General features: G+C 40.3%; 1 protein-coding gene across 1 annotated transcript in view; it reads right to left on the minus strand.

Moving 5' to 3' along the window:
- Positions 1-8,186: 8,186 nt before the first annotated feature.
- SPTLC3 (serine palmitoyltransferase long chain base subunit 3) overlaps positions 8,187-26,907 on the minus strand; it is a 103,251-nt gene continuing 84,530 nt past the window's right edge. Inside the window, exons 9-11 of the mRNA XM_077777543.1 lie at positions 19,780-19,915; positions 14,281-14,410; positions 8,187-9,390 (exon numbers count right to left, since the gene is read on the minus strand). Coding sequence (XP_077633669.1) covers positions 9,277-9,390; positions 14,281-14,410; positions 19,780-19,915 — 380 coding nt within the window. The 3' untranslated portion in view covers positions 8,187-9,276. The remainder of the gene's footprint in view (positions 9,391-14,280; positions 14,411-19,779; positions 19,916-26,907) is intronic.

Below are 26,907 nucleotides of genomic sequence, written 5' to 3' on the forward strand. Positions count from 1 at the left end.
GAGAGAGAGACAGCGTGAGCAAGGGAGGGTCAGAGAGAGAGGGAGTCACAGACTGAAACAGGCTCCAGGCTCTGAGCTGGCAGTCAGCACAGAGCCCGACGCGGGGCTCAAACCCACGAACCGCGAGATCATGACCTAAGCGAAAGTCGGACGCTTAACCGACTAAGCCACCCAGGCGCCCCAGAATGTATTTATTTTTGAGGATTAATCAAATAACTTTTTTAAAGAAAGGATACTGAGGAAATAAACTTCCTGGACGTTTTATGCCAAAACAAAAAGCTTTGCCCTGTCTTGATTAGGTACATTTTTATAGACAAAGGATTTTATATTTAGAATTATTTCCCCTTTGTTTTCTAAGGCATTGCTTCATTGCCTTTTTGCATCCAGTAATACTAATGAGACATTTGTAATAGAAAAAGTGTCAGGGGATACAAACAACATATGTGCAAAACACCAAAACAAACAGCCAATACATACATGAATAAGAATCATGTATAAATGAGAATCAAATATTACTGAGAATCCATTTTCTTCTCTATCAGATTAACAAAGATTATAAAAATGGTAATACCCAGCACTGGCACATATTGGAAAAGTGAGTATTTGTCTACACTGCTAATGAGTGTGAAATTGGAACAAAATTTCTGGAGGACACCTTTATAATATCCAGAAATAAAATCTATTACTTTNGGAAACATGATATTCTTTTTTATCTTTGGTGTAGCAAAGTTTCATTAAGATGCCTTTAGGTGAAAAGCTATTTTTATTCATTAGTTCAGCACTTACTGGGCCATTTCTACCTTCTGTTTTGTTCCAGCCTCAAGGAAATAGTTCTATTATTTCTTTCATTTTTTTTTCATGCTTTTAGTTTTCCTGCTTTTTTTTCTTTCTCAAGTTATCGTTAGATGGATATTGGTCTTCCTGTATGGATCTGTTATACCTTTTAAAGTTTCTCTCATGTTTTTTAATACTTTGTCTGGGTCCTATGCTTTATATTACTTTTTTTCCTCTTAAAAATTTTTCTTAAAGTTACCTCTATGCCCATTGTGGGGCTCAAACTCATGACCCTGAGATCAAGAATTGCATGCTCTACTGACTGAACCAGCTAGGTGCCCCTATCCTTTGGTTTATATTTTAAGAGATTTTAAAAACTTCTCTTCTTTGCTTTCTATTGGTTTAGTTTCACCAAACATTCAAATATTAAAAATTTTAAATTTTCATGAACTCCAGTTCCTTTTCATATCAACCTATTCTTCTTTGGTGGATATGATATCTTCATATAATTAGTTTGGCCAACAAGGAGAATAATTAGAATATGTAAAAAGTTATCTTTTTCATGTTGTCTGTTTCTGTCACTGAATGTTTTTCTCTTTTTTCATGTTGGCCACTCATTTTGGTGTTGCTGATTTTCCTCAAATATCTGTTAATCCCTGATATTTCATCCTTCCCTACAATTGAGGTCAGTGTTGATGAATTTGAGTAGCTAGCATGTATCTTCTTTACTTGGCTATTATAAATAATAAATGCACAATAAAAATGTGATTTTAAAAAGAGTTAATGTTATCTTACTAGAAATGGGTTCACTTTAATAAAATATTTTAATTTTTCTATATAATATGCTGGTAATATTGACTATCAATAAGACTTCTAGATTTACCCATATAGGAAATCTATAACATTTGTTTGATCCCACTTAAAGCTGTCTCATTAATAAAATAACTTACAAATACACACTTTGAAATTTTGCCTAAGAATTTTTTGAGTTAAAAATCTCTTCATAGGGGTGCGTGGGTGGCTCAGTCGGTTAAGCGTCGGACTTCTGCTCAGGTCATGATCTTATGGTTGATGGGTTCGAGCCCTGCGTCGGGCTCTGTGCTGACAGCTAGCTCGGGGCCTGGAGGCTGTCTTCAGATTCTGTGTCCCACTCTCTCACTCTGACCCTCCCCTACTCATGCTGTCTCTATCTATCTCTCAAAAATAAATGAAAAACATTAAAACTTTTTTTAAAAACTCTTCATAGATGTTTAGTTGAAAATGTTTTAGGGGAATTGAATTATACTTTTTAATATCAACACATTATTTTATATGTAAAGGAAAATCCATTGTGTCATAGATGTCTATACCTTGTGACCATGATGTATTGATGCCTTATGTGGGCAGAGATGTTTTTAAAAGACTGGTACAAAGCATATGAAATTAATATGAAAGCAATTAAAAAGTCACATGACTTAGCTACAATTATTTACAGAATAGACACTTTATGGGAAATCATGTTGTTGGCAAAAGAGATCCTTTTCCTTAAAAAAAGAAAAACAACCTTATGGAATGATTGGCTGCATCAGCCTGGTGAAAAATTTTCATTCAGAAGATGCCAAGATCTTTTTCCATGATCTCATATTGCTACCCATTCATTTTTCACACACAGGGCCTTGTTCATATGGGGGCTCACAGTCAAGTTGGAGGCTAGATTGATCTCATCACAGTGAAGCCATTACACTTTTTTCAGTCTTCCATACACATTTGCTCCATGCATGCTCAAAATCTGGAAAAAACATACTCATGGGCTGGAGAAACAAAGAAGCAGCAATTTCCTTGCCTTATTCCTTGGCCGATGATGAAGTAGAGAGCATGATATAGTGATTGGAGCCAGACCTAACTCTGGTCATGGGCATTGCTGCCCACCCAAACCTAATTAAGAAAGATCCTGAATAAACTTGGGTGAGAGCCAAAATCACTAGCCTCTTCAATCAATATTTTTGATATAAAAATTAGCATCTGGGCTGAGTAAAAGGGAGCTCTGTTTCATGCTATAGCCAAAAAAAAAAAAAAATCCCCTCTTGCTTCTACTCTGACTTCCTGATGTTGGATATTTTATCAGTTTCTATCTGTGATCATTTTCAGATCCGTTGACTTACAACTGTCAAATTCTGTCCTAAACCCTGTCACAGACACCAGCCTTTTCCAAATGGGTAAGCTGGACTAACTTGTTTCCTTATTCCTGCTTGAGTTACCTTGCTGATATATAAAGTTTAGGTGAAATAACTGTAAGAAATTTGACTGGATAAGGAATACGACATTCAAAGGAAAATAAAGCAATGCTCCACTGGAGCTTTGGAAGGCCTCTTTACACACTGCTAATCCCCTGACAACTTCAACACAGTGGCCTTCCAAGATGAGTCTACTATTAATCTCTACAAGAGTAGAGGATAGTAGTAGTCCAGAGATTAACATATGTTGGAGGTCTTGGTATAGCGTCTGGAACATAAGTGTCCAAAAGATGATTGATTTGCTATCTTTCAAGACACCTTATACCTGCTTTAAAAATAACTCCTAGTCTTGAGATGCCTGAGTGGCTCAGTCAGTTGAGCATCTGACTTTGGCTTAGGTCATGATCTCACAGTTCTTGAATTTGAGCCCCGTGTTGCGCTCTCTGTGCTGGCAGCTCAGAGCCTGGAGCCTGTTTCAGATTCTGTGTCTCCCTCTCTTTCTGGCCTTCCCCCACTAACACTCTGTTTCTCTCTCTCGAAAAGAAATAAACATTAACAAAAAAAAAAACTCTTTAAAAAGAAATAATTCCTAGTCTTGATTCAGAAAATGCAGGGTGTGAGATAGAGAAAGAAAAGATTAATATTTGACTCATGTTAATGCCTTTGTTATACTAAAGACTACTTTTAATGAGATTGAAACAAATTAAGGGACAGATGAAGAAATTGCTACCTTTTAGAGAGACTCAGTGAAATGTTCTGTGATTAAATCATATGATTTCTGGGGTTTTCTTCAAAGTAATCTGTGAATGAGGGAAATAGGTGAGAGAGACAGGCTATGAACCGATATTTGAAGCTAGGTGATAGGTGCATGTAGGTTCTTTATACTATTCTCTATCTCTTATTGTATGTTGAAAATTTTCCACTTTAAAACTTTTTAAAGTAGGTGGATTAGAAATAATTTTTAAAAAGTGGATGGACTGGGGAGCCTGGGTGGCCTAGTCAGTTAAGCGTCTGACTTTGGCTCAGGTCATGATCTCACGGTTTGTGTGTTTGAGCCCCGGATCGGGTTCTGTGCTGGCAGCTCAGAGCCTGGAGCCTGTTTCAGATTCTGTGTCTCCCTCTCTCTCTCTGCCCCTCCCCCACTCATGCTCTGTCTCTGTCTCAAAAATAAATAAACTATACAAAAAAAAAAGTGGATGGACTGCTGTCCGTCCAATCTGAGTCCCCCCCCTAAGAACTGCCTTTGGCTGAATAGAATTGTCTTGCCCAAGGTAGTGCCCTCTCCCACACCTTTGCCTTGGTAACTTGTATCCCATGTTTAGTTGATGGTAGAAAGAACATAGAGGCTTGACTCCTTTGCTTCACTTTGAGATAACTCTAATGGACCATTTCTGTTGCATAGACCTCCATGGGATTGACTGAGGCCTTTATTACAATGAAATCACAGTTAAGCTTCTCCCTTTTCCAGTCCTGTTTCCTTGTTCCATCCTAGATATAGACCCATTGTCTGTGGTTTCAGTGGCGGGCTGGTAAAGGTTTAACAGGTGGCTCTCTGGGTACCAAGGTAGTGTTTGCCAATTTCCATGGTGTAAATACTTTCTTTTTTTTTAATTTTTAAAATGTTTTATTTATTTTTGAGAGAGAGAGAGAGACAGTGTGAGCAAGGGAGGGTCAGAGAGAGAGGGAGACGCAGAGTCTGAAGACAGTCTCCAGGCTCTGAGCTAGCTGCCAGCACAGAGCCGGACGCAGGGCTTGAACCCACGAACCGTGAGCCAAAGCCTGACGCTCAATGGACTGAGCCACCCAGGCACCCCTCCATGGTGTAAATACTTTCAGCATGGCCAATTTCAAGCTACCAAGATGATGTCACAGAAGGTGGAGGTGGGAACAGATGGGCACAACTGTGTCTTGTGACACAGTTCAAGCCAACGCTACCACTCTTGCCAAATTTCCTTAATGAAATTCTTAAATGCAAATCTCTATCTGAGTCTCTTTTTAGGGTAGCCAAACTAAGACAAAACCATCAATTATTTTTATATTGTCAATTTTGGTGATTTGTCTACTAAAGAAATTAACATTTCATAGGCAGAATGAAATGACATTGGTCACCTCAAATGTTTCAGTGAAACACACACACACACACACCTCTCCCACATTACTGTTAGACAGTGTCCCATAATAATTGCTTAGAAACATTTAAAATCCAGATGCCTTTTAATATCTTAAAATTACACAGTTACATAGGGTGTTCTGAGAAAACAGACTTCAAATAAATTGTTTATACTGAGACTAGGAAAAATGGCCAAGAAATCACCAGATAAATTCAAAATATAATTGTTATTATTGCCATAAATCAAAGTACATATTTAAGAGAGTTAAGTTTCCTTATCAAACATTTTAAGTCAGACTAAGCCATTTAAAAATTTTTCTATCTCTGTAGAAAATACAGAGGAACATTGAATGTTTGAAGAACTGTTAAGACTTTCACCCTATTCAAGAGCTGTTGTTGGAATAAATAAATAACCAGAGGCAGATTATTCTTAATATCCAATTTTGTAGAAGGAGAAGGTACCTGGAAAATGGGAACAAAATGTCCCATTGAGGAAAAAAGGTTGGAATAATTCACTTTACTTTAGTAGTATAAGCACCCTTAATTATCAACAGACAATAAGGACAAAGTTTCTATTATGTTTAGTTAGAGACAACTGATCAGTCAAGACAAAAACTCCAACAATGGTTCTCAAATTATGACATGGATTAGAATCCCCTGAGGAGACTAGTTAAAATGTAAATTCCTGGGCACCAACACCTATTCTGATTTGGTGTAAGTCTGACTTGGGGCTCAGGGAGCTGCATTTTAACAAGATTTCTAGTAAATTCTGAAGCCCATGATGTCTGTCAAACCAAAACATGCTGAAAGGCAATGTAGCCAAACATCCACAATTCACTTTCATAATAAAATTAGGAATGTGTCTATGCCATTTCCATTACACAAATGTATTTCCCTGACAAAATCAGTCTGCATCCTTTATCTTCTGTTTCACTAATGGCCATTTTTAGAACAGCTTCCATCTACACATCAACCAGCCAGATTCTCATCTTGTACCTTTATACTCTTGCTTGCTCTGTAAAGGAAGGGGAAAGTGTGTGCGTGCATGTGTGTGTGTGTGTGTGTGTGTGTGTGTGTGTGTGTGTGTGTGTGTGAGCACATTTGGGAAGGTTGGGGTGCATAACAAAGTTTTGTTAGAAAATTCTCTTTCTCAACAGAACTGGCCAAAAGGACATTTTTGGCTATGGTATAGTTACTGAGACTCAATAGTCTCTGTTGATTTGAAATTATGCTTTTATTAACCTAGAAAATATTTTCTTATAAAAATTAAAAATCCTCACCATCACCTTCTTAACTAACTTCATTCTATATGACATGTGCTCTTATATTACCAGCCCTATGGGATCTGGGCCCCTCCTAAAGTGCATTGCATTTGGATTAGTTGTTCTCATAAGTGTATTTAATGTAGACCCTCTGACAAAGATAGTTTTTTTTTCATAATCTTGCATTTGAGAATGTAAGAAATTGCCCTAAGATCCTGATAAAACAGGAGTAATGCCTCCCTTGCTCCCCAGGCCAGGTTGGTAAGTATTTTTCTATCATGAGTTAGACTCTGGATCTTCCATAAAAGTAATACCATTCACAAACACATCCCTCCACAAGCTTAAAACTCAAAGTGTGAGTGTGAAGATGTATATGAAGGTCATGGACATCCAGAATGGAAGGGGATGTTTACTGCTTGCTGTACTTCAGGTGAAGCCAAGATGTTCCTCCGCCCTCGTTGTCTCTTGCTCCTTCTATTAGACTGAAGATATTTAGGCATTTAGGACAATTAACTAGAATCAATTTCATTTCAATGCACATTTTCTTTTCTTTTTTAAAATTTTACTTATTTTGAGAGAGAGAGAGAGAAGGCATGAGTAGGGGAGGAGCAGAGAGAGAGGAGAGAGTGAGAATCTCAAGAAGCCTCCACACCAGCAGTGAAGAGCCTGACTTGACTCGGGGCTCAAACTCATGAACTGCAAGGTCATGACCTGGGTCAAAGTCGGGTCTTAACTGACTGAGCCACCCAGGTGCCCCTAAGTGCACATTTTCTTTTCTTTTTTTTTTTTTTTAAATGTTTTATTTATTTCTAGGAGAGAGAGAGAGAGAGAGACAGCGAGAGCAGGGGAGAGTCAGAGAGAGAGGGAGTCACAGACTGAAACAGGCTCCAGGCTCTGAGCTGGCAGTCAGCACAGAGCCTGACGCGGGGCTCGAACCCACGAACCGCGAGATCATGACCTAAGTGCAAGTCGGACACTCAACCGACTAAGCCACCCAGGCGCCCCTAAGTGCACATTTTCAAGAGAGAAATGTCTTCCTTCTTTTGGGACATTAAAATACCACATATATTTTCTTTGCATAAGTAATGCTATGCCAATTCATTGGGAAGAGTTGGAATTTAGTTATCAATATTAGTCATGGGATGGGGCGACTGCATTTTCAGAACCACTCCCTCTCCTCTTCTGCTAACAGTGATCCTAACAAATGTTTATGAGAAACCTTATCATTGTGATCCACTTTTAAACTGATATACCTAGTAGGGGTTATACTTTCTCCATAAAAATCTTTCCACAAAGATCACCTTTATCCTTTAATAAGTTGTGAGCATCAGGGCATATTGCTGTATCCAACATTGGTGCTTCAGGCTGGGTTTCTATCTCAGTGCACAGCATGAAAGCTTGGGTCCATCTGTGTCACAAGTCAAACTTCTCTTGAAGTGATTTGTTTATACTATCATTTGATGGAGTGGAATGTTCTGTAACTCATTCAAACTATTACAGAAGCTTTGCTAAAAGGTCACCACTGCTCTTTGGAGTTTCCAAATCTGGGAGCCATCTGGGAGCTTGTTAAAGATAAGGTTTTCCACTGGCTTTTTCCATACCAACTAGATCCAATTAGCAAAAGGGTACTATTCCAGATAAGTTTGTTTTCACATTTAGAAAGAAAGAAAGAAAGAAAGAAAGAAAGAAAGAAAGAAAGAAAGAAAGAAAGAAAGAAAGAGTCAGATATAACAGAGACAGAGAGACAGAGACAGAGAGAGAACTCAGGTAAATTACAATTAGTTGCTCAACAGTGTATAAGGCTACTTTACACCAGAACTGGAGTGCTTGTGCCAGCAGACAGTAAGAACTCTTTAATAAGTCTGAATGGGGGTGTCGGTCTTTTGAATAGAAGTTGCTTTTAAATGTTGTTTTTGAATCAATACATGCCAGTATAGTCTTGAGAGTCAACTCTAAAGGAAACTGAATCTCACCATTTACTCAAAATTTAATACGAAAATGACAACTCATTCCTTAAAGTAATAAAGGCTATGTTCGCAAGCTAAACATTCACTCCACATGGCACGGACAGCCTTCCAGTTGCTATAACATTACAGTTTTAGTCTAGGCCTAAAATTGGCTTGTGTTTGCTTTCTGCCCCCTTCCTTACGAAACAAAAGTCTTGAATTTTCCAAACCTCAAAAGCTCAGCTGTAAAACTGTAGGAGGCCAGCAAGAGGAAAAGGAAAGTTTCCTTCAAAGACGTCTTTAGTCGCTGCTGGCCAGTTCTGCTCTCTCCCTCCAAACATTAACTATGGCTTTTGACACTTGTCCTTGGAAAAAGTCCAAATGTGGCAAATGGTAGAAGCAATATTTCTTTACCCTCCTGCCTGGAGCTCCCCATGATACGGATGAGTTCTAGCTGGGGCATCCATGGGTGACACAAGGAGGGCAGCTACTGTCCACCCCCTCTGCTCACTTCTGTAGATGAAATAAGTAAACACAGAGTGAGAATCTACTGAATTAAAAATCAAAACCCTCTCATTTGGTTGGAATGCCTGAAAGAGTCTGGACCAAAGAGGCTGCACAGTAGCAGCGAAAACACAGGCTCATTGCCACTAAAAATGTTCTAGGAAGTGTGTGTGTGTGTGTGTGTGTGTGTGTGCATGCGCGCACGCATGCGCGTGCATGTGAGTGTGCATGTATTTATAGCAGGATACTTGGATGAGGAGGAAAGTTAAAATATGGAACCATATTTCTGTCTCTGCAGGCTCTGGGTTGGAGACATTAAAAACACGACATTTCCTTCAGTTCAATTAAGCTGGTTCAGAAACCAAAATTGTCCTTAGAAAAGGGGAGAAATCCATTTATGTTCCTTTTGAGGCAGGGAGGGAGGTCTTTCTGGCAAAGCCTTTAGGTGCAATTCAGGACCAGGAAACTTAATCATCCAGTTCAAAGCTTGTCTCGTCATAGAGTTCGGGGCGCGCCGATTTCTTGTGCCGGGAATACTTCAGTTGCAGGAGATCACCCATTTCATCCAGGTTTTCCAAAACCTGCAAAGAGATTGCCTTCCATCAGTTATTCTTTAAACTCCTAAATGGGGGCGCCTGGGTGGCTCAGTCGGTTAAGCGTCCAACTTTGGCTCAGGTCATGATCTTACGGTTTGTGGGTTCGAGCCCCGCGTCGGGCTCTGTGCTGACAGCCAGCTCAGAGCCCGGAGCCTGCTTCAGATTCTGTATGTCCCTCTCACTCTGACCCTCCCTTGCTCACACTGTTTCTCTCTCTCTCTCAGAAACAAATAAAACATTAAAAAAATATATATATATATATATATATTTAAACTCCTAAATGGCTCTGCAATCCAGAGCCTCAGAGATGCAATCTTCTTTTGCCATCTTCTTTGATTTTAAAGAAAAGGAGAAAGATCCAAATCATTGAGGCATGGTTTACAAGCCAGCCCTAGGAAATGTTAGATGCTAATTCATTTTATTTTATATTCTTTAATAGCCTATATTATGAATATTTGACTTATTTTTGGGGTGTGAGGGGAGGAATAAAAGCACCTGCTGCATGCTTACCCTTTTAGGGCTTATTTTAAAATTTAATTTATTACATATAACTTTGTGGAAGAAAGGTAAGGCTGCAGGTTACAACTGGGTTATGTCTTCATGACATAAATGGCCAAGAGCAAAATGGAACATTGTGGGAGCTGATTAGTGTCTTCTGTCTCCTAAATTTCCCTACCCCTAGCTTTTAAACACTCATCTCTGTGTTCCATGGAATCATCAAACTTAAAACCTCAAGGGACCGAGGACTCATCCGTTTCAGTTCTCTCCATTCAGGCAGGTAAACGTGTCCCCAATTTTCACGAGAAACAGCCAAGATCCAGGACAGACAAAAATCTGATATATCGCTAATCTTATGGTACTGGGGATATGCCCTTTTGACATTTTTAGGCCTTTCTTACCCTGTCCGTTGAGACAGACGATTTGAGGATCTAATGCTTTGAAAGAGGTGAAGATGTTTGTTAACACTGGAATGAATGACTACTGGAGAATATGGATTTTCCTCTTTGGGAAGTTTTTCAAACTGGCATCACATTAGATACCCACCAACATGTGAAGACTCGTTTATTTCTGGGTGGTAGCATTACGGGTGGTCAAAACGTTCTTTTTACTTCAATGTACTTTCTAAATTTTTCCAGCAAATCTAAGCACTAAGACAAAGTAACAAAAGTTGGATTTAAAAGGATATCAACTAGGATAGTGTCTGTTGCTCTTTGCTGAAGGTGGGGACAGAGTATGCAGGGAGGGGCATCTGCACGGCTGGGGGGCTATGAAAAACAATTCATGAAAGGTGTAGGAGATGGGGCGCCTGGGTGGCTTAGTCGGTTAGGCGTCCGACTTTCGCTTGGGTCATGATCTCGCGGTTCGTGGGTTCGAGCCCCGCGTCGGGCTCTCTGCTGGCTGCCAGCTCGGAGCCTGGAGCCTGTTTCAGTCTGTGGCTCCCTCTCTCTCTGACCCTCCCCTGCTCACACTGTCTCTCTCTCTCTCTCTCTCTCCTAGAAATAAATAAAAATATTTAAAAAAAAAAAAAAAGAAAGGTGTAGGAGAGCATAAGGTTTTCTAGTCATTAATTTTAATCTTTTTAACTTCCATTTTTGTGTCTGCTACAAAATATACGTAATATATTGGCAACACATATATAACTTATAAATGGATTTATGCTGAAGCCCGCTGATCAGACTACCCAGAGCACACCTGTACTCAAATGAAGGTAGGTGTATTCCACTTGCTACAGCTGGGAGCCTGCATTTTAGAAGGACCATCTCAGGAAGAGGGAGTTGGGAAGGGCTCCTACCACATTTGGACCTGCACTCCAGATGACTCTATGGAAGCAGGGACCAGTTCTGGGTTGGATCCTGTCTTGAGCTGGAGAAGTTCAGTGATTGGCTATTTGCAGAATTCTTAGGTAGAGGGCGAGATGACTAAGGTGGGGTGATTGGTAAAGGAGCAGCAATCACTCATGTTAGAAGAACAAAATTCTGAGCCATTTTGTGTTTGTAGAGCGGCCTCATCTTGGTCTTGTTGCAAACATGGTCATGGAGGGGACTTGTCTAATATGTATTTTCTGTGTTATGTTCAGTTGCTACTTTAATGCCCTGGCTTTTCACGGGTCAGTTTTCACTTTCTCTTATGTGTATATTGAAGAATCTGCTCACGGTTTTTCATTGATGTAGGTGCCTGATTTCAAAAGTTTAGAGGCATCTGTCTAGATGATGTCTCAGTGCCCCTTCCAAACCAGGTAGTCCAAAGCAATTAAGAACTTGCAAAGAGATTCACATGGTCTGATGTCTACAGAGTTGGGTATTCATGAATGCCTCAATGCTGTTGGGATCACAAAAAACACAAATCCACCCCTTCTGTCCATCCCCTCTGGTCATCTCTGGGAGCTTGCTCCCTGGCCATCTCCTTTCCTCTCCTACGTCTAGTGCCGCTCTTTTTACTCTTTTCCTCCCGTAATGTGTAAACGTGCTCAAGTCTTCCCCCATTTTCAAGTGCTTTTTCTAAACCTATTTTTCTTGCTTTTACTGTCCAACTTCTTGAAATATTTGCCTACTTTTTATTTTTAAAAGAAATAATTTGTAAAGTTAATTACTGGAAATACTCATTTTAGAGAACCTGGACAATATGGAAAGATATACAGAACAACAACAAAGTTCACCCATCATCTCAACACCTCAAATTAGCTCGGTTACTTGTGTGTCATGCAAAAAGTTATTATTATGTTTGTACTCTGTAGTATACACTGGTTTAAGTCCTGAGAATGTAATGGTGAAGCAGAAAGACATGGAGACTGTGTGTGTGTGTGTGTGTGTGTGTAATTTATTATTTGATAAATAATAAATCAAAGTATTCACTTTTTTATTTGTTGTATTCTTATTTCTGTTCCCTACATTCTTCTAAACCGGTCTGCTTGGAGGAGCATTGAGCTCCTGCTAATTGCTAATCCAATAGCTTCCCATCTCTTACCCCACTTAAACTTACTGTAGTTTCTTGGGGACACTTTGATCTTGCCCCTCCCTGAAACCTTTTCCTTCCTACTGTGTTTAACACTACACTAGTTCATGTCTTTTCAGGCTGCTCTAGCCCCACTGAAGTCTTGTTCCTCGTCTGTGGTTTCTGTGTCCACCCTGGGAGATAGGCACTCTGCTGGAGCCTGTCCTTGGTCTGTTCACTAGCATTTGGACAATTATATTCTCTACCTTTGGCTTTAATGATCCTTCAGTTGCCCAAACTACAGAAGCTGCAGCATTGCATACTCTCCCAAGCTTTAGAATCTTATTTTCTTTTCTACAGATGGCCCGTAGACATATAATCCCAACCTGTCTAAAACAGAACTTGTTTTGTTCCTCCAGTCCCATTGATGATTTGCTCTTCCTTTTTGTATACCCTACCTCATGTAAATGCTTTAGCTTTATCATCCTTCCATTCACCAGGTCTGGAGACCTTGAATTAACTTTGATTCCCTCTTCCTAAATGTGCCCTGCGTACGATCATTTGCCAAGTCTTGGTAAATGCATTTATAATGTCTGTTTATAGATACATTTCTTTTGTTTACGCTGCCATTGACCTAGCCATCTTTTGTTTTTTTTTTTCAAAGAGCTCCATTTTAGGTCCCTTCTTCTTGCCTTTCCCTTCTCCAATTCCTTTGTCTCATTTATTTTGTAGTGACAGGATTATGTCACTCCTTCGGTCAGAAACCTTGGATAATGTTCCATAACTTTTATTAAAAAAGGCCTAGCTCGGGGGCACCTGGGTGGCTCAAGCGTCTGACTTTGGCTTAGGTCATGATCTCATGATTCATGAGTTCAAGACCTGCCTTGGGCTCTGTGCTGACAGCTCAGAGCCTGGAGCCTGCTTCGGATTTTGTGTCTCCCTCTTTCTCTGCCCCTCCCCTGCTTGTGCTTATCTCTCACTCTCTCTCTCAAAAATAAATGAACATCAAAAAAATTTTTTAAAAAGGCCTAGCTCAAAAGTCATGTCGCCTGTGATATACATATAATATTCATATCTATATCCATATCCTTATATATTATGAGTTATTATATGTGTATGTACATTACACATATACACATAATTCATTCCCATCTTTGCGTATAATAACTTATTCATATGTAATGAATGAATTCATATAATCTCATATATAATTTACATCTTCATGCTTCCACAGTTGTCTATATTTCTTTTCCAAGATGAATTATTTGGTCCAGTATTATCACTAGTTGCTTATTTATTAGTACCACTTCTTAGAGTTTTTGCCCCAGGGTTTTGCACACAGTAGACACTCATTGTGTTTGCCAAATTGCACTGACATTATGAGACAGTTCCATCAACCCCACACTTTTGAGATGGCTTAGTTTTCTGATATCACATATTCACATAAAGATCAAAACCAAAGGACAATGAAATGTGGTGTTTAAATCATTTATACCTCAGGTAGGTCTGGATGATATGATAGGTCTGTCTTTGTTATTGCTTTTCCAAAATGTTGCTTCATTGGATCATATTTTATTATGATGGGTTTGATGGCTATGAAAACTGTCTGGTTGCAGGCAGTTAATGTTGAAATAACACGTCAGGTTAGCTTTTGCATTTAAGGACAAGTAAATAGCACAATGTGTGTCTACTCAGTCTTTTTTATGAAGCCAAAACACTGACCTGAGTCAAGTCTTCACTAAACTCATTTTCTTTTCTATCCTCTGAGTTGATCACATTGTTGGGCATTACTGGCATACCCTTACTTTTTTGCAGTGAATTTACAAGTGCTGTTTTTCTCCACTGCCAAGACAAACCCAGGGAAACTCAAGCTAGCTCAGTAAAAGAGCATGCTCAGATTGCAGGCACCAGTGCTGGAGATTCTGCTGGCCTGTGTGTACTCACCGTGTCTAGCATCTCCCGGGTATGTGCTGCTGAAACACAAAACCGAGCCCGAGCTTCTGCAAGGGGAGTAGCTGGAAATCCAACGACCACCACCCCAATTTTTCTATTTAATAGATGTCTTGCAAAAGCCCTATGGGAAAGGTAAAAGAGGATGTTAACTGAGAGATGACAAAATTACATGGCAGGAAAAGGAATACGGCTAGTTGACATTTCTTATTTTATAACAATAAGTAGAAATGATTCAAGTTACTAAGCTTCTGTCACATACAATTGACAAGGAAATGGGGCAGTTCTTCGATGGTGCCCATAGCCAAGTGTGTATATTATGGAGTCTGGCACACTCATTAGACCATTGTGAGTACTGAGTCTTCGACGTCATGCAGAAAATGCTGATGTATGTAACCTTGAGTTAACAAATTGGCATCCTTTGTCTAAAGGGTTTCTAGGAATAAAAACCCAACAGCTAACACAATGCAACTGCAAAAAGAAAGAACATATATGAAGGGCAAACTTGTATGTTTTTAAAAACTTAATAGCAGTAATAGACTACGGAAATTTCAGGAAGCCTATACTTAGTGATGATAATTTGAGGACTAGGATCTGAGGGTCTGCAGGAGTCAATCCTGAGCTGTATTCTCATTTCAGAGCCAAAGATATTTTTTCCCCCATTAAACCAGAGATGGAAAGTAGCAAGGATCTCCTCGTTTTTTATTGTGTGAATGAAAACAGCCAGGTATGTTCAGGGATAATAAACCCACTCACTGGGTTCAAGGGAAAATTGGGAAGGAGACAGGGAAAGGAATGTGCACACACAGAGGCTGGCCAGTAGATGCAGCCTGTAGGATATAAGTCATGTAACTACAAAGCTTTTCAACACAGAGTAAAACTTTTCTAAGCTATGATTCCTTTCCCTTATCTGCTTCTAGCCCCCTTCTTTTACAGAGCTAATCTCAGTGACAATTCTAGCATATCAAGCTCTCAAAGTCTAATTTTTTTGTGCTAAGAGCCAACATCAGACAAAAAGGCATGTGCCCCCAAGTGAATCTTTCCCCACTTTGTGCTCTGTTGCTCTCTCCGGGAAACCTTAATTACTAAATGTCTCTGCCCACAAGCGAGGTAAATGCCTCGGATCTGTTCTTAGCATTGAGAGGATTCTGGTGTCCTGTTTTAGGCCAGAAGCTGACAGCACCATGGAAACCTTCCAGTCATAACTCAGGAAGGGTTCTTGAACCAGATGCGGAGAAAAAGAATGTTCATTTATTCATTCCTTTTGTCATGAAGCTCTCTGCCTTTTTGGTTGTCTCATGCAGAATGCATGTTATCACATGAAGGGATGGAGATTGCAGGATCTACTGAGCACACAGCCTCTCTGGTCCTGTGGCCTAGACAAGGCAAGATTCGCCTTTGATTTGGACTGGAAAGATTAACAAGGAGATGAAGCTTTCTGAGAAAGTTTGAAGACAGAGGCTGTTCTTTCTCTTTCTTGTTCACCCTATGGAAGGCTGCCCATGGAACTGCACAGGATGAGAGCTCATAATTATCTGAGAAACAAGGCAAGGGCTTTTATTGCTAGAATACAAACCACCTGACCCATGATCTCAGGCTACTTTTCGGGACTCCCAAAAGACCATTTTCACTGTCTGCATGTTTCTCTTTGTACCAGAGGAAGCAAGTTTTGCCAAAGAACGCAGAACAAAATATATGACTGCTGATTCATTAAGCTAATCTGAGGCCTCCCTGGAGCATTTTCAGGCTTAAAATTTACACTACTAAACCTGGGCTCCTCCAGTTAATGTGTCTGATTCCCCTGAACATTTTATATAATGAGCCTCTGGATTTGTTCTCCCCAAAGCAAATTAAAGCCGGTGTGGCTGCAAGAAATCAAACTATGTGGATAATAATAATAATAACAATAATAATAATAATAAAATATTAGCACTACGCTATGTACAGCATCACCACCTCTTGTATCCCACCATCCTCCAAGTGTACCACAAGGCCCATGGAAGGAAAATGTAAACTCTGTACCAAATAATAAATACAGTGCATTCTTGATTATCTGAGTGAATGTTTCAAGGGTGAAATCACACTATACTGAACGTCATAGAAGATTCCGGTGGTAAGAGTTGCAACAAAACTTTGCCCAAAAGGGTATGTGGCTAGAGACTTTATTTTCATTCTTCAGTAGGTGGAAATGTGAAGAAATCACAATTCTTTAATAAAATCAAAGGGTTTAAAATGAGCAAACGAAAGATCAAGTGCTCATGCACTGGCTTCTACAATTGACTCCTTGTCTCAAAAGCTTTTCTATGTATAAACTTTCCATTGAAGAAATATTTGAGAAGGAAACAAGGCCAGGCAGCAGGGAAGCTCTTGCCAGAAACTCCTGCCAACAATAGATGATATTACCTTTTGTAACTGACCTATTCTAAGTTTCCTTAGACAACCTAAGCAATTAGATTTTTTTCCACTGCAGTGATTGATGCCTTTTGATTCACCAAAGATGACATTAAAGAGAGTTAAACTTATACTTCGTGTTGCTTTAATGAGATGTGCAGTTTTTCTTCTGTGGACTAAAGCTTCAGAGGCTGTGCTATGCACTGAAAAGAGCTCTGGTTTAGAAGTGAATGGAACCGGCTTTGAATTCTGGTCTCTACTATCTACAATCTGAGCAACTCTTAGAAAGCAGTTTAACTTTTGTGGGTCTCACTGTCCTCATTTGTAAACTAGGACTAAGCATCCCACTGTTGGTGTTTGATTGCTGATGTAAGAGTCTGTCTGACTTAGCATAGATCAGCATTCAGTCACATCATCTCCATAAATACCATCTGAAACTGGAAGGCATTAGATAGGCAGATCATCCAGTGTCCAACATAGTGTGTTTGATATGGACAATAGCAGGATACCTATCTACTATTTTCCTGGAAGTTCTATTTTTATTAATGCAACCAAAAATCACAATGATTATTTTGGAGAGCCATGCAGCCATGGTTTCATTTTTGCACTCAGTTAAAACTAATAATAATAACTATTGTAGTAGTAGAAGTAGCAGTAGTAATAACTACCACTGATTAAATTCTTATAGTAGACCAAGTACTGTATTAAATGCTTTATGTACATTAACAGTTAATACTACTACTAATAACAGCTCTCACCTAGACCATCGTGCTCATGGCCAGACACCCAAATAGTAGCTCCTGTATAAGAAACAACATGCTTTATGCTTATAGACCTCATCTTGCTTAATCTTCACAATGACCTTATGAAATAGGTACTATCACATCTCATTTTAAAAATGAGAAAACTGGGGCTTCAGAAGTTTGCACAACTTGTCCAAGATCCCCTGGTAGGAAGGGGAAGAGTCAAATCCTTTCTCATTCCAAACTTCTCAATACACCAAAGAGCATACTTTTACACTCTGTTTGTATTTTTCATATTAGCTGTTGTCCAGTTATAAAGGACATAAAGCTGTTGTCTGACATATAAAGGAGCAGAAGTACTCTCTCTCTTTGTTACTGCAAAGTTGAATTCTTGAATTTAAATGCATTTGTTCTTACTCTTCATGGACTCTTCTCATTACATGGATTCATTTTTCTAGCATGTTGAGATTCTATTTCCAACCCCCACCGTCAAAGTCAGAACTATCAGGCACACTCTCACTGTCACCCTCCTGTGTTGTGCACTTTAGGCTCTCAAAAATAAAGCACATTTATTTTTGGTGTCTTCATTTGAGCTAATGATAAAATATTAGATAGACATGGGCTAAGTGTGGAACTCTGATTAAATGTAGGTTTTCTTTTGTGCCTTCTGAAATCAGATGGTAAAGGGCTTGGGATTATCTGCTACTTTGAATCACAGTTATACCTCCTCCCTACCATAAGAACAGAGCAGTATCTCGTGTGACATTTCTGTAGCACACTGTCTTCTCGACCACTGCATTCAGCGTTAGCCTGACCCAGATCTGTGAACAAAGGACCTGCTGATGGTAATGGTATGGCACACTGAAGAACTCATCTGTGTGTTTTGTTATTTTGCTGTGGTGAAATGATACAAAAGCGTATGCTGAAGAATCAATATCTTGGAAACTAATAATTCATTCCTACCCACGATGAGTTCTGAACTGATAGCTCCAGAACCTCTTATCTATACTTAAAATTCTCTGCCAATCTATTCAGACTATTAGAGAGTCAAACAGAAATTTCCAATAGCGTTATGTTGCAGGAGAGTCAGGACCAGTACGATCTCTTAAATATATGTTGACTATTACTTTCCATTGTGCACCCAAATAAACAGTTTACATTTAGAAATGATTTTAATTAACTTCCTTTTAATAACAGAGGTAGTATGTGGCAGATTGGAGAATGGCTCATGTATAAAATTGTCTATACCATATTGAGAATTTTTTTTTTCTCTTTAGGCAGTTGTTATCATGCTCAATTTCAGAGTTGTAATCAATGGGAAACAACTTTGCACAGGTGTATAGGGGAGGCATTAAAATTTTGTATTAAGAGCGGGGTGCCTGGGTGGCTTAGTCGGTAAAGCGTCCGACTTTCGCTTAGGTCATGATCTCGCGGTTCGTGGGTTCGAGCCCCGCATCAGGCTCTGTGCTGACTGCCAGCTCAGAGCCTGGAGACTATTTCGGAGTTTGTGTCTCCCTCTCTCTCTGAGCCTCCCCTGCTCATGCTGTCTCTCTCTCTCCTAGAAATAAATAAAAATATTTTTTTAAAAATTTGTATTAAGAGCATGAACCTAAGTTTGGGTTTGCCTCTTGGTTGTCTTTTGATTTTATTACTGTTCAACTTGTAGGACTTTGGGCAAACTATTTAATTGTTCTCAGCCTCAGTTCCCCCACACTTGAAATAAGGCTGCCTTCTTCTGAGGATGGTGATGAAAAGTCAGGGGAGAAAGCACAGAGCCTGGTAATGTTGTTTTCACATGCTGGGAGAGATGGTCTCCAGAGGTTCTTCTTGAAAAAGATCACGGGGCAGAAGGAAGCACAGGTTCATCTTTAATTTACAGTTGAGACTAGGGGGTGACACTCAAATTCACAGAGCTCGAAAGTGGTGAGCCTTAGCACTTGATTTCCTTTTTGTTTTCTTTTTGATTTGTTTTTTACTTGAGAGAAAGAGAGTGAGAGAGAGAGAGAGAGAGAGAGAGAGAGAGAGAGAGTCCTGAGCAGGCTCCATGCTCAGCACAGAGCCTGATGTGGGGCTCATTCATATGACCCTGGGATCACCACCTGAGCTGAAATCAAGTTTTGGATGCTCAACCAACTGAACCATCCAGGTGCCCTTTGAATCCCTTCTTAGAAGACCTGTGAAAAGACCCTACTGGGACAGGTGGCTTCCAAGAAGCTATACAAATGAATTTTGAACTCGGCACCCCATTCAAAGAGCATAAGGGATGCCAATGCTGAAGGAGCCTCAGAGTCAGAAACGCTGTCTTAGTCAGATCACCCTGGGACTTCAGTGTTATTCTGAGAGTCCACTGAATACTCACGCTACTTTAGCAGGCATGTAAAGGAGCAGGGGAACAACGGGAGATTCCTCATTGCCATAGATAATGAATCCCATTTCGTTCAGTCTCTGTCTGAAGTATCTTGTGTTTTTTGCAAGTTGCCGTACTCTCTGCAATCCTGAAAGGAGACAGGCATGAAATCCATAAATCCCACCAAGAAGAGAGAAGCAAAGGTCAGATTGACTTGGCAAGCATTCCTAAGTCTTTCTGCAAGCCTGCATTGTCAGCTGGGAGGAGGTCAAAATTGGGTGGGTAAATATCTCTTGATGAGCAAGTGTGGGCACTGATGCCTGAGAACTGCCCTGAGTCTGGAAGACAGGATCCAATGGGGGGATGTTGCTGTTAGGTACTGCTAGCAACTAAAGGCTGGCTAGCTTGTGGGGTGATGAGGGGACAAAGAGAGTGTCTAGCAAGAAGGAAGGAGATGAGCTATCATTTATTAAGTACCTACTGTGTATGGACTCTTTTAAGTGCGTTAGAGACATTAGCTCAGGGAAAAGGAGTGTGACAAGAAATCACACACACACACACACACACACACACACCAGTTGTGGTCTCATCTAAGTCTCCAATCAAAGAGCACTTCACCTATCCTGAACTTGAAGGGGTAGCACATCCCTGAGCAAAGATAGGTCCGGCTGAGACCAGAACTGTTTTGTGAGGCATTTGGTAGTGGTAGAGTAATAGAGGGAAGGAAGTAGAGGGAAGCGAAGAAGGGGACCTCTGTTTTCCCAAGCACAAAAAATGACACTGTGGGCTCGGGCTCCAAATTGAAGTCAAGGAAGGTATGTGCGTCCATTTCTAGGTTTTTGGTGCTTCAGCTCAGAAGCTTAGCTTCTGTCCTCCATTTGTGTCCCAGTGAGGATATCACACATATGAGAGGACAAAAGGAATTAAAGAGTGGAAAGAATTCTGAAGACACCTGTCTACTCTATGAAGCAAATGAGCAAAACAGCCAAAACCAGAGTATGTGTGCTCGATACAGAAGATTGAACAGAACTGGATGTTTAAGTCCTCTGGAATTCACTCCAATGTTTGCATCTGATGCAAGGTGGCTGTTGAGCAGGAACAGCTGCTATAGCCCACTTCCATTATGATTGGTCAGGTGTCTATTCAAACTGATCAGAGCTCTTGTTCTATTAGTTGTTCACTATTCTGAACATTACTCCTGGGTACCTTAAACTCTCCAGATGGAAAATGGGTTAAGATGTCACTAAACATGTCAATCATGATTCTCTAGTTCCTTCTTGGAGAAATGGCCCCAGACTGTGCTTTGACAAAGGGTTGAGCAGTAGGTATTTCCTGCTTAGCATCCTTCTTCCATGGGACCATGATGTTCAGGTAGAGTTGGCCCTGACTTTTCTCTTTACTACAAGGGTAGCATGTGATCAAGGACTGGCCAATTGGAATAGTCCATCCCCCTGATTATTGGTTCAACAATGGAATACAACATGAGCTTATTATCAGTCTTTCAGATATGCTGAAGAAGAGTGTAAGAATGGGGTCATCCTCAAGCTACATGTTTGTCATCATATGGAGGAACTAGGGAAGAGCTTATAGTGTAGTGGGAAGACTGATATTCCATCTAAAAAATGATGTAAAATTGCAAACCTAATGAGTACTGTAAAGAATGCTATCTGGTGTTATGAGAATCCATATTAGAGAGATTGGACCAAATCTGAGAAAGCCAATAAATGATAAGTGAGCTGAGCTCAGAAAGGTAGATAAATGTTAACAGGCAAAAAATCATAGGAGAGCACTTCAGGTACAGGAAACACGTACAATGGTCTAGTGGTTTGTAGAAGAAAAGAGTGGTTGAGAACCAGGTAAGATGTAGTTAAATGTGGGGCAAGATAAGGCTGGAGAGATGGGTAGATTGAGAAAAAAGGAGGATAGGGATTGAAGAATACAACATTTCATGGTTGGGAAGAGAATGAACTTAAAAGGGTGACAGAGCAATCAGGGAGAGAAAAGACAAATCAGGAGACAAATTTGTGTTCACTGAATTTTTTTAAACATGGCAGTCAGTGATAACCTTTACTTTGAGGCCCCTGGTTGGGATTTTGGTTTTAAAGAAATAGGTAGCTGCAAGTATGGTTTACTTTAATTTATATATATATATATACTTTTATTTTCCCATCTACCTTCTTCAGAAAGAAAAAGCTAAGCCCTCCACCCCCACATTCCAGATTTGCACTATGAATACAAGTAAGGGATCAGGAGAGGTATAGAATTATTTGTATAAATTTTACTGCATAGACAAAGCCTCCTTGGTGCTTAAAAATGAATTGCTTTGTAACATGCTGAAGTGTTTCTTGGAAACTTGCACATGTACAGAAAGCAACCTATTTGAAGGACAGAACTAGAAATGAGGAGGAGAATATTTGTCTTTACTTAAACAAATTCATCTATACATCAAGACTACGTGTTGAGGGAGGTGAGGGCATAAGAAGTAGGGGGAGGTTGTGGAAGAAGAATGAAAAGAAAAAGAGGGGCTGGAGTAAGACTTGTTTTAAAGAAGATGATTCAAATGAAGGCACATACATACATCCCAGCCATCAAAATGTATTCCATATGGCCTGTCGCCTTGTATGTTTAGCTCTTTTGTTGACTGTTAGCTGCACAATGAATAGATGACTTCATCAGGCTGGGTCTGATGATTCCTAAACGATCCCCTTCAAAGACCAGAAGGATTTCCTGGCCTGGAAGCGCATGAATGACTTAAATTGCTTTTCCCAATGGCATTATCTTTGCGCTTGCCCATAATGACTCATCTATCATTGGGCTGCCCAGCTACTTAATTGGCCCCGTCTGTCCCGTTTGCCTTGATTAACCCAAGTAACTGGATCATCAGCTAATGTCATCACTTTACTGCTTCTAGATCCTTTGGAGAGTTGACCGAACAGATCAGAATATTGATCCCAGGGGTAGCTGACTCTTAAGAATTCAATGTTTTCTTCTTGCTCTGTCTTTTCTATCTTTGAACCATTTAGCACAGCATGGCTAACAAGCCATTATGATACACTTCATGGTCACCATGTTTTCTCATATAGATCACTATTAATGCCTTTGAGGTCCTATGCATTGGCCACGACACAGCTCCTTTCAATTACTCTATTGCTCACTCTTTAAAATTGGAAATATTCTACTTTTATAGGGCCTGGGGGCAGAAAGTAATTTGTATATATAAAATGTTACTCATCTAGACAGGATGTGGGTGATTTTATTAATTATGCTCTGCTTTGAGATCCTTGCTTGAGGAGTGCTTTGTAAATGAAGGAGGAAATTTTTTAAAAAAATTTTTATATAGCTTATTTATTTTTGAGACAGAGAGAGACAGAGCATGAGCAGGGGAGGGGCAGAGAGAGAGGGAGACACAGAATCTGAAACAGGCTCCAGGCTCTGAGCTGCCAGCACAGAACCTGATGCGGGGCTCAAACCCATGAACTGTGAGATTATGACCTGAGCAGAAGTTGGACGCTTAACTGACTGAGCCACCCAGGTGCCCCAGAGAGGGAGGAAATTTTAGCACTTGTCTTTTTGTACAGAGATGGCCATGCCAGGATAGTGTGGCGATTGGGCATTGCAGCCACATTCCCTTCCTAACACTCTATGTCTCTAATTCCATAATTTCTGGTTCTTCTTTCACACATCACATAGAAGACAGGGAAGGTCTCTGCTCAGATAAATATGTAAATGAGCTGATCTTTTATGTAGGGTTCTGGGGAGTTTAAAACAGTGTTTATTTTCAGTGTGGAGGTTCCTCAGGAAACTAACAATAGAACTCCCCTATGACCCAGCAATAGCACTGCTAGGAATTTACCCAAGGGATACAGAAATGCTGAGGCATAGGAGCACATGTACCCCAATGTTCATAGCAGCACTCTCCACAATAGCTAAAACATGGAAAGAGCCTAAGTGTCCATCAACAGACGAATGGATCAAGAAGATGTGGTTTATCTATACCATGGAATACTACATGGCAATGAGAAAGAATGAAATCTGGCCATGTGTAGCAACATGGATGGACCTTGAGGGTGTTATGCTGAGCGAAATAAGTCAGGCAGAGAAGGACAAATATCATATGTTTGCACGTATAGGAGGATTAGGAGGAACTTGACGGAGGAACAAGGGGGAGAAGAAGGGCGGAAATGGTGGGGGAAAGGGAGGGAGGCAAACCATGAGAGACTCTTGAATGCTGACAAAAACTGAGGACTGATGGACGTGGGGGGGAGGGGGGGATGGGCATGGAGGAGGGCACTTTGGGGATGAGCACTGAGTGTTATATGGAAACTAATTTGACAATAAACTATTTGTAAAAAAAAAATACAGAGTATTGCATATAATAGGAAAAAAAAATACAACAGTGTTTATTTTGCTATATTCTGGGTTCTCTGAAAAAGGAATAGGCTTTGGAGTTAAATGGACTAAAAAAACCAAACTTCACCTGGACAACTTAAGGCCTTAAGAACCTCAGTTTTACCTGTAAAATACAGATAAATAAACTTATCACACAGAAACAGTGGTGGAAATAAAGATTTTAATGCAGAAATATGCTTACTACTGTGCCTGGCATGCAGTAGGTATTTGAAAGGTTAATTACCTTTTTCCATAAGGAACTAGTTCCCAATAACCTCAATGGCACCTCAGAATCATCTGGACAGGTTGGCAAAAATTGCATGCCCAGACTGCACTCCAGACCAATTAAATAAGTATCTACGGAGATGGTTGAGCAAGAATTTTGTGTTTTGACAAGGTATAGCCACAGAGACTCAGATGTCTCAGAAATAGCCACCATTACCAGTACAAGCCCAAAGCCATGCGTTTCTGTATTAATAGCCTGATTTGTTCCTCAGCTATGTCTTATTTCTGAGTTGGATGTGGTAAATAAAAGATGGGCACATGTTGTGGCCTCTTGTTTGGCAGGATTACATCACAGCAGTTAATCAGTGTTTGGGTGCTTGGATAGTACGTTTTGTGGGGGTGACCTGCTCCCCTGACAGCTATCTGCTCCAAAGTACTCATTCGGCTTGAGATCAACCCAACTGTCCCCCTCACCCCTCTCATGAGGCTGCATAAAATACGGATGAACTCATCCAGGCGGCTGACCTGTACATTGCCGTTCTACCGATTCAGATATCTAGTTCCGCCAACTTGAAAGATGGGCTAGGTTAACGGAGGCCACAAATACTTTAACCTTCTCTCCAGAGCTGTTAAAACAAAAACAGCTGGGGTAGGGGAAGGAAAACAAATAAAACACAAAGCATCCCACTACAAAGCTTTGCAGTCCCCTAATAAAAACAATCGTCTGTGGTGTTTCCAAAAATATGTTTGGGACAAGTCAATCTCCAGAGGGCCAGAAGGCATCAGACAGTGAAGACTTCCTGAATGACCCATCAAAAGCTAAAGAAGGAAAATTTGTTGTCTGCTGAACCACTGGCATGCAAGAGAGAGAGTGAGAGAGAGAGAGAGAGAGAGGCCTTTCCCTCTGAAAGACTAAGTGGAAGAGGCAGATTTTACAAGCTTGTGAGCCAGCACCGGTGCCACTCTCGATTTTCTGCAGATTTTGCAAGGTTCCTGGCTACCAGATGAAACATGAATATGCCCAGATGCCACATAGTGACTTATTTTGTTATTTCTCACGTTTAAAAAATGCACATAAAGGAATAGATGTTGCTCTCCCTCCTTATTTAGCACACCACCATGACTGTCAGAATACAGTCAATGGACTGTCTACAGACAACCTCAAATATACCCTTAGGCAGCATTGCTTGGAAAATGTCCCTTTTTTAGAGATGGGAGGAATGTTTCCATAGAATATTTCTCACAATTTAAGAAGTTGATCTTTCTAAAAAGTCAAACTGATGTTAAAGAATGCCTGAGTGGTCTGAGAAAGACTAATCTCCTTGCTTCTTGCTCCTTCTTTGTCCATTTACCCATGGCTTCTCCCCCTGGCATGGGGGCTGGTGGTACTGGGGACAGACCTTGGAGTCAAGTGTCAGTGTGACAGCAGGAACCCAGCGGTCTGTTATTTTAAGCTCTGGACACCAGACAGGACATTTTGTTTCCAACACACTTAGGGGCAGAGTGATCTCAGGAAAGATCAAGAGGCTATAGAGCAGCAAGAATCATAAGAATCACATTAGCAGTGACAAGCTTCCCAGTGGGATGGGGAAAACTATTTGGAGTGGTTTGCTAAGAGGAACACACGTTTTTATCAGGCACTGAAGCTCTCCCTTTTGATGTCCAGATTCCAAGTTTACAGCATGTTTTATAGTCACATACACATGTTCCAATGACTCTTCAGGCCCCTCAGACAGACCCCGGGGAATGCATGCAGGAGCAGGGAGGATGGACATTAAAGGTGGACAGCTGTCTGCACAGCCTGATTTCAAGGGCCCCGAGAGGATGCCATTGCCTCCACGCCCCTACCCACTGCTCACATATAGCGTCAGGAATTTAACTCATAAGGAGAGGTGAGAATGGACATGTCCTGCACACCTACTATGAGTCAGAAATTGTTTTGGGGGCCCTCTTCACAGATGCAGAAACTGAGGCTGGAACATCATTAATGCATTATCCAGCTGACCCAGAAACTAGCTATACCTCCTGACCTATCAAAGTCTGCTCCTTGGGGAGAAGCTGGTAAATTCATTCCTGGTGAGGTGTGAATTCCATGATTCATGGATTCACACATTTCACAGATGAAAAGCACTCACTAGGTAAAGGGGTCAGGCCAGCAGCTAAGGTGAAGTAGAAGATAAGAACATTCTGAGGCTGTTTGGAAAGAAATGATCTAATGGTAGACAGGGAAGATATCAAATAATAGATAACTGAGAGGAAAAGCCTTAAGACAGATCTAGGCAGAGTTAGTAGGCTTTTTCTATAGTAGTGCTTCAGAATAAATGATAAGATTTAACGTTAATTTGTATTTAAATAGAGAGCAGTATCTTAACAAGTCACAAGTTAAGGAATTCTACACATTAAATGGGGTAGTTTGGGAGGCTAGGGACCTTCTGGAAAGTTTGTAAATCAGTGATTCTTAAGCACAGGGACACACCAGAGTCTTCTGGGAATATTTCTTTTTCTAGAATATGTACAATAAAGCCT

Source organism: Crocuta crocuta, unplaced genomic scaffold (genome assembly GCF_008692635.1).
Source record: "Crocuta crocuta isolate KB4526 unplaced genomic scaffold, BGI_CrCroc_1.0 scaffold187, whole genome shotgun sequence".
In the NCBI taxonomy this organism is placed as follows: Eukaryota; Metazoa; Chordata; class Mammalia; order Carnivora; family Hyaenidae; genus Crocuta; species Crocuta crocuta.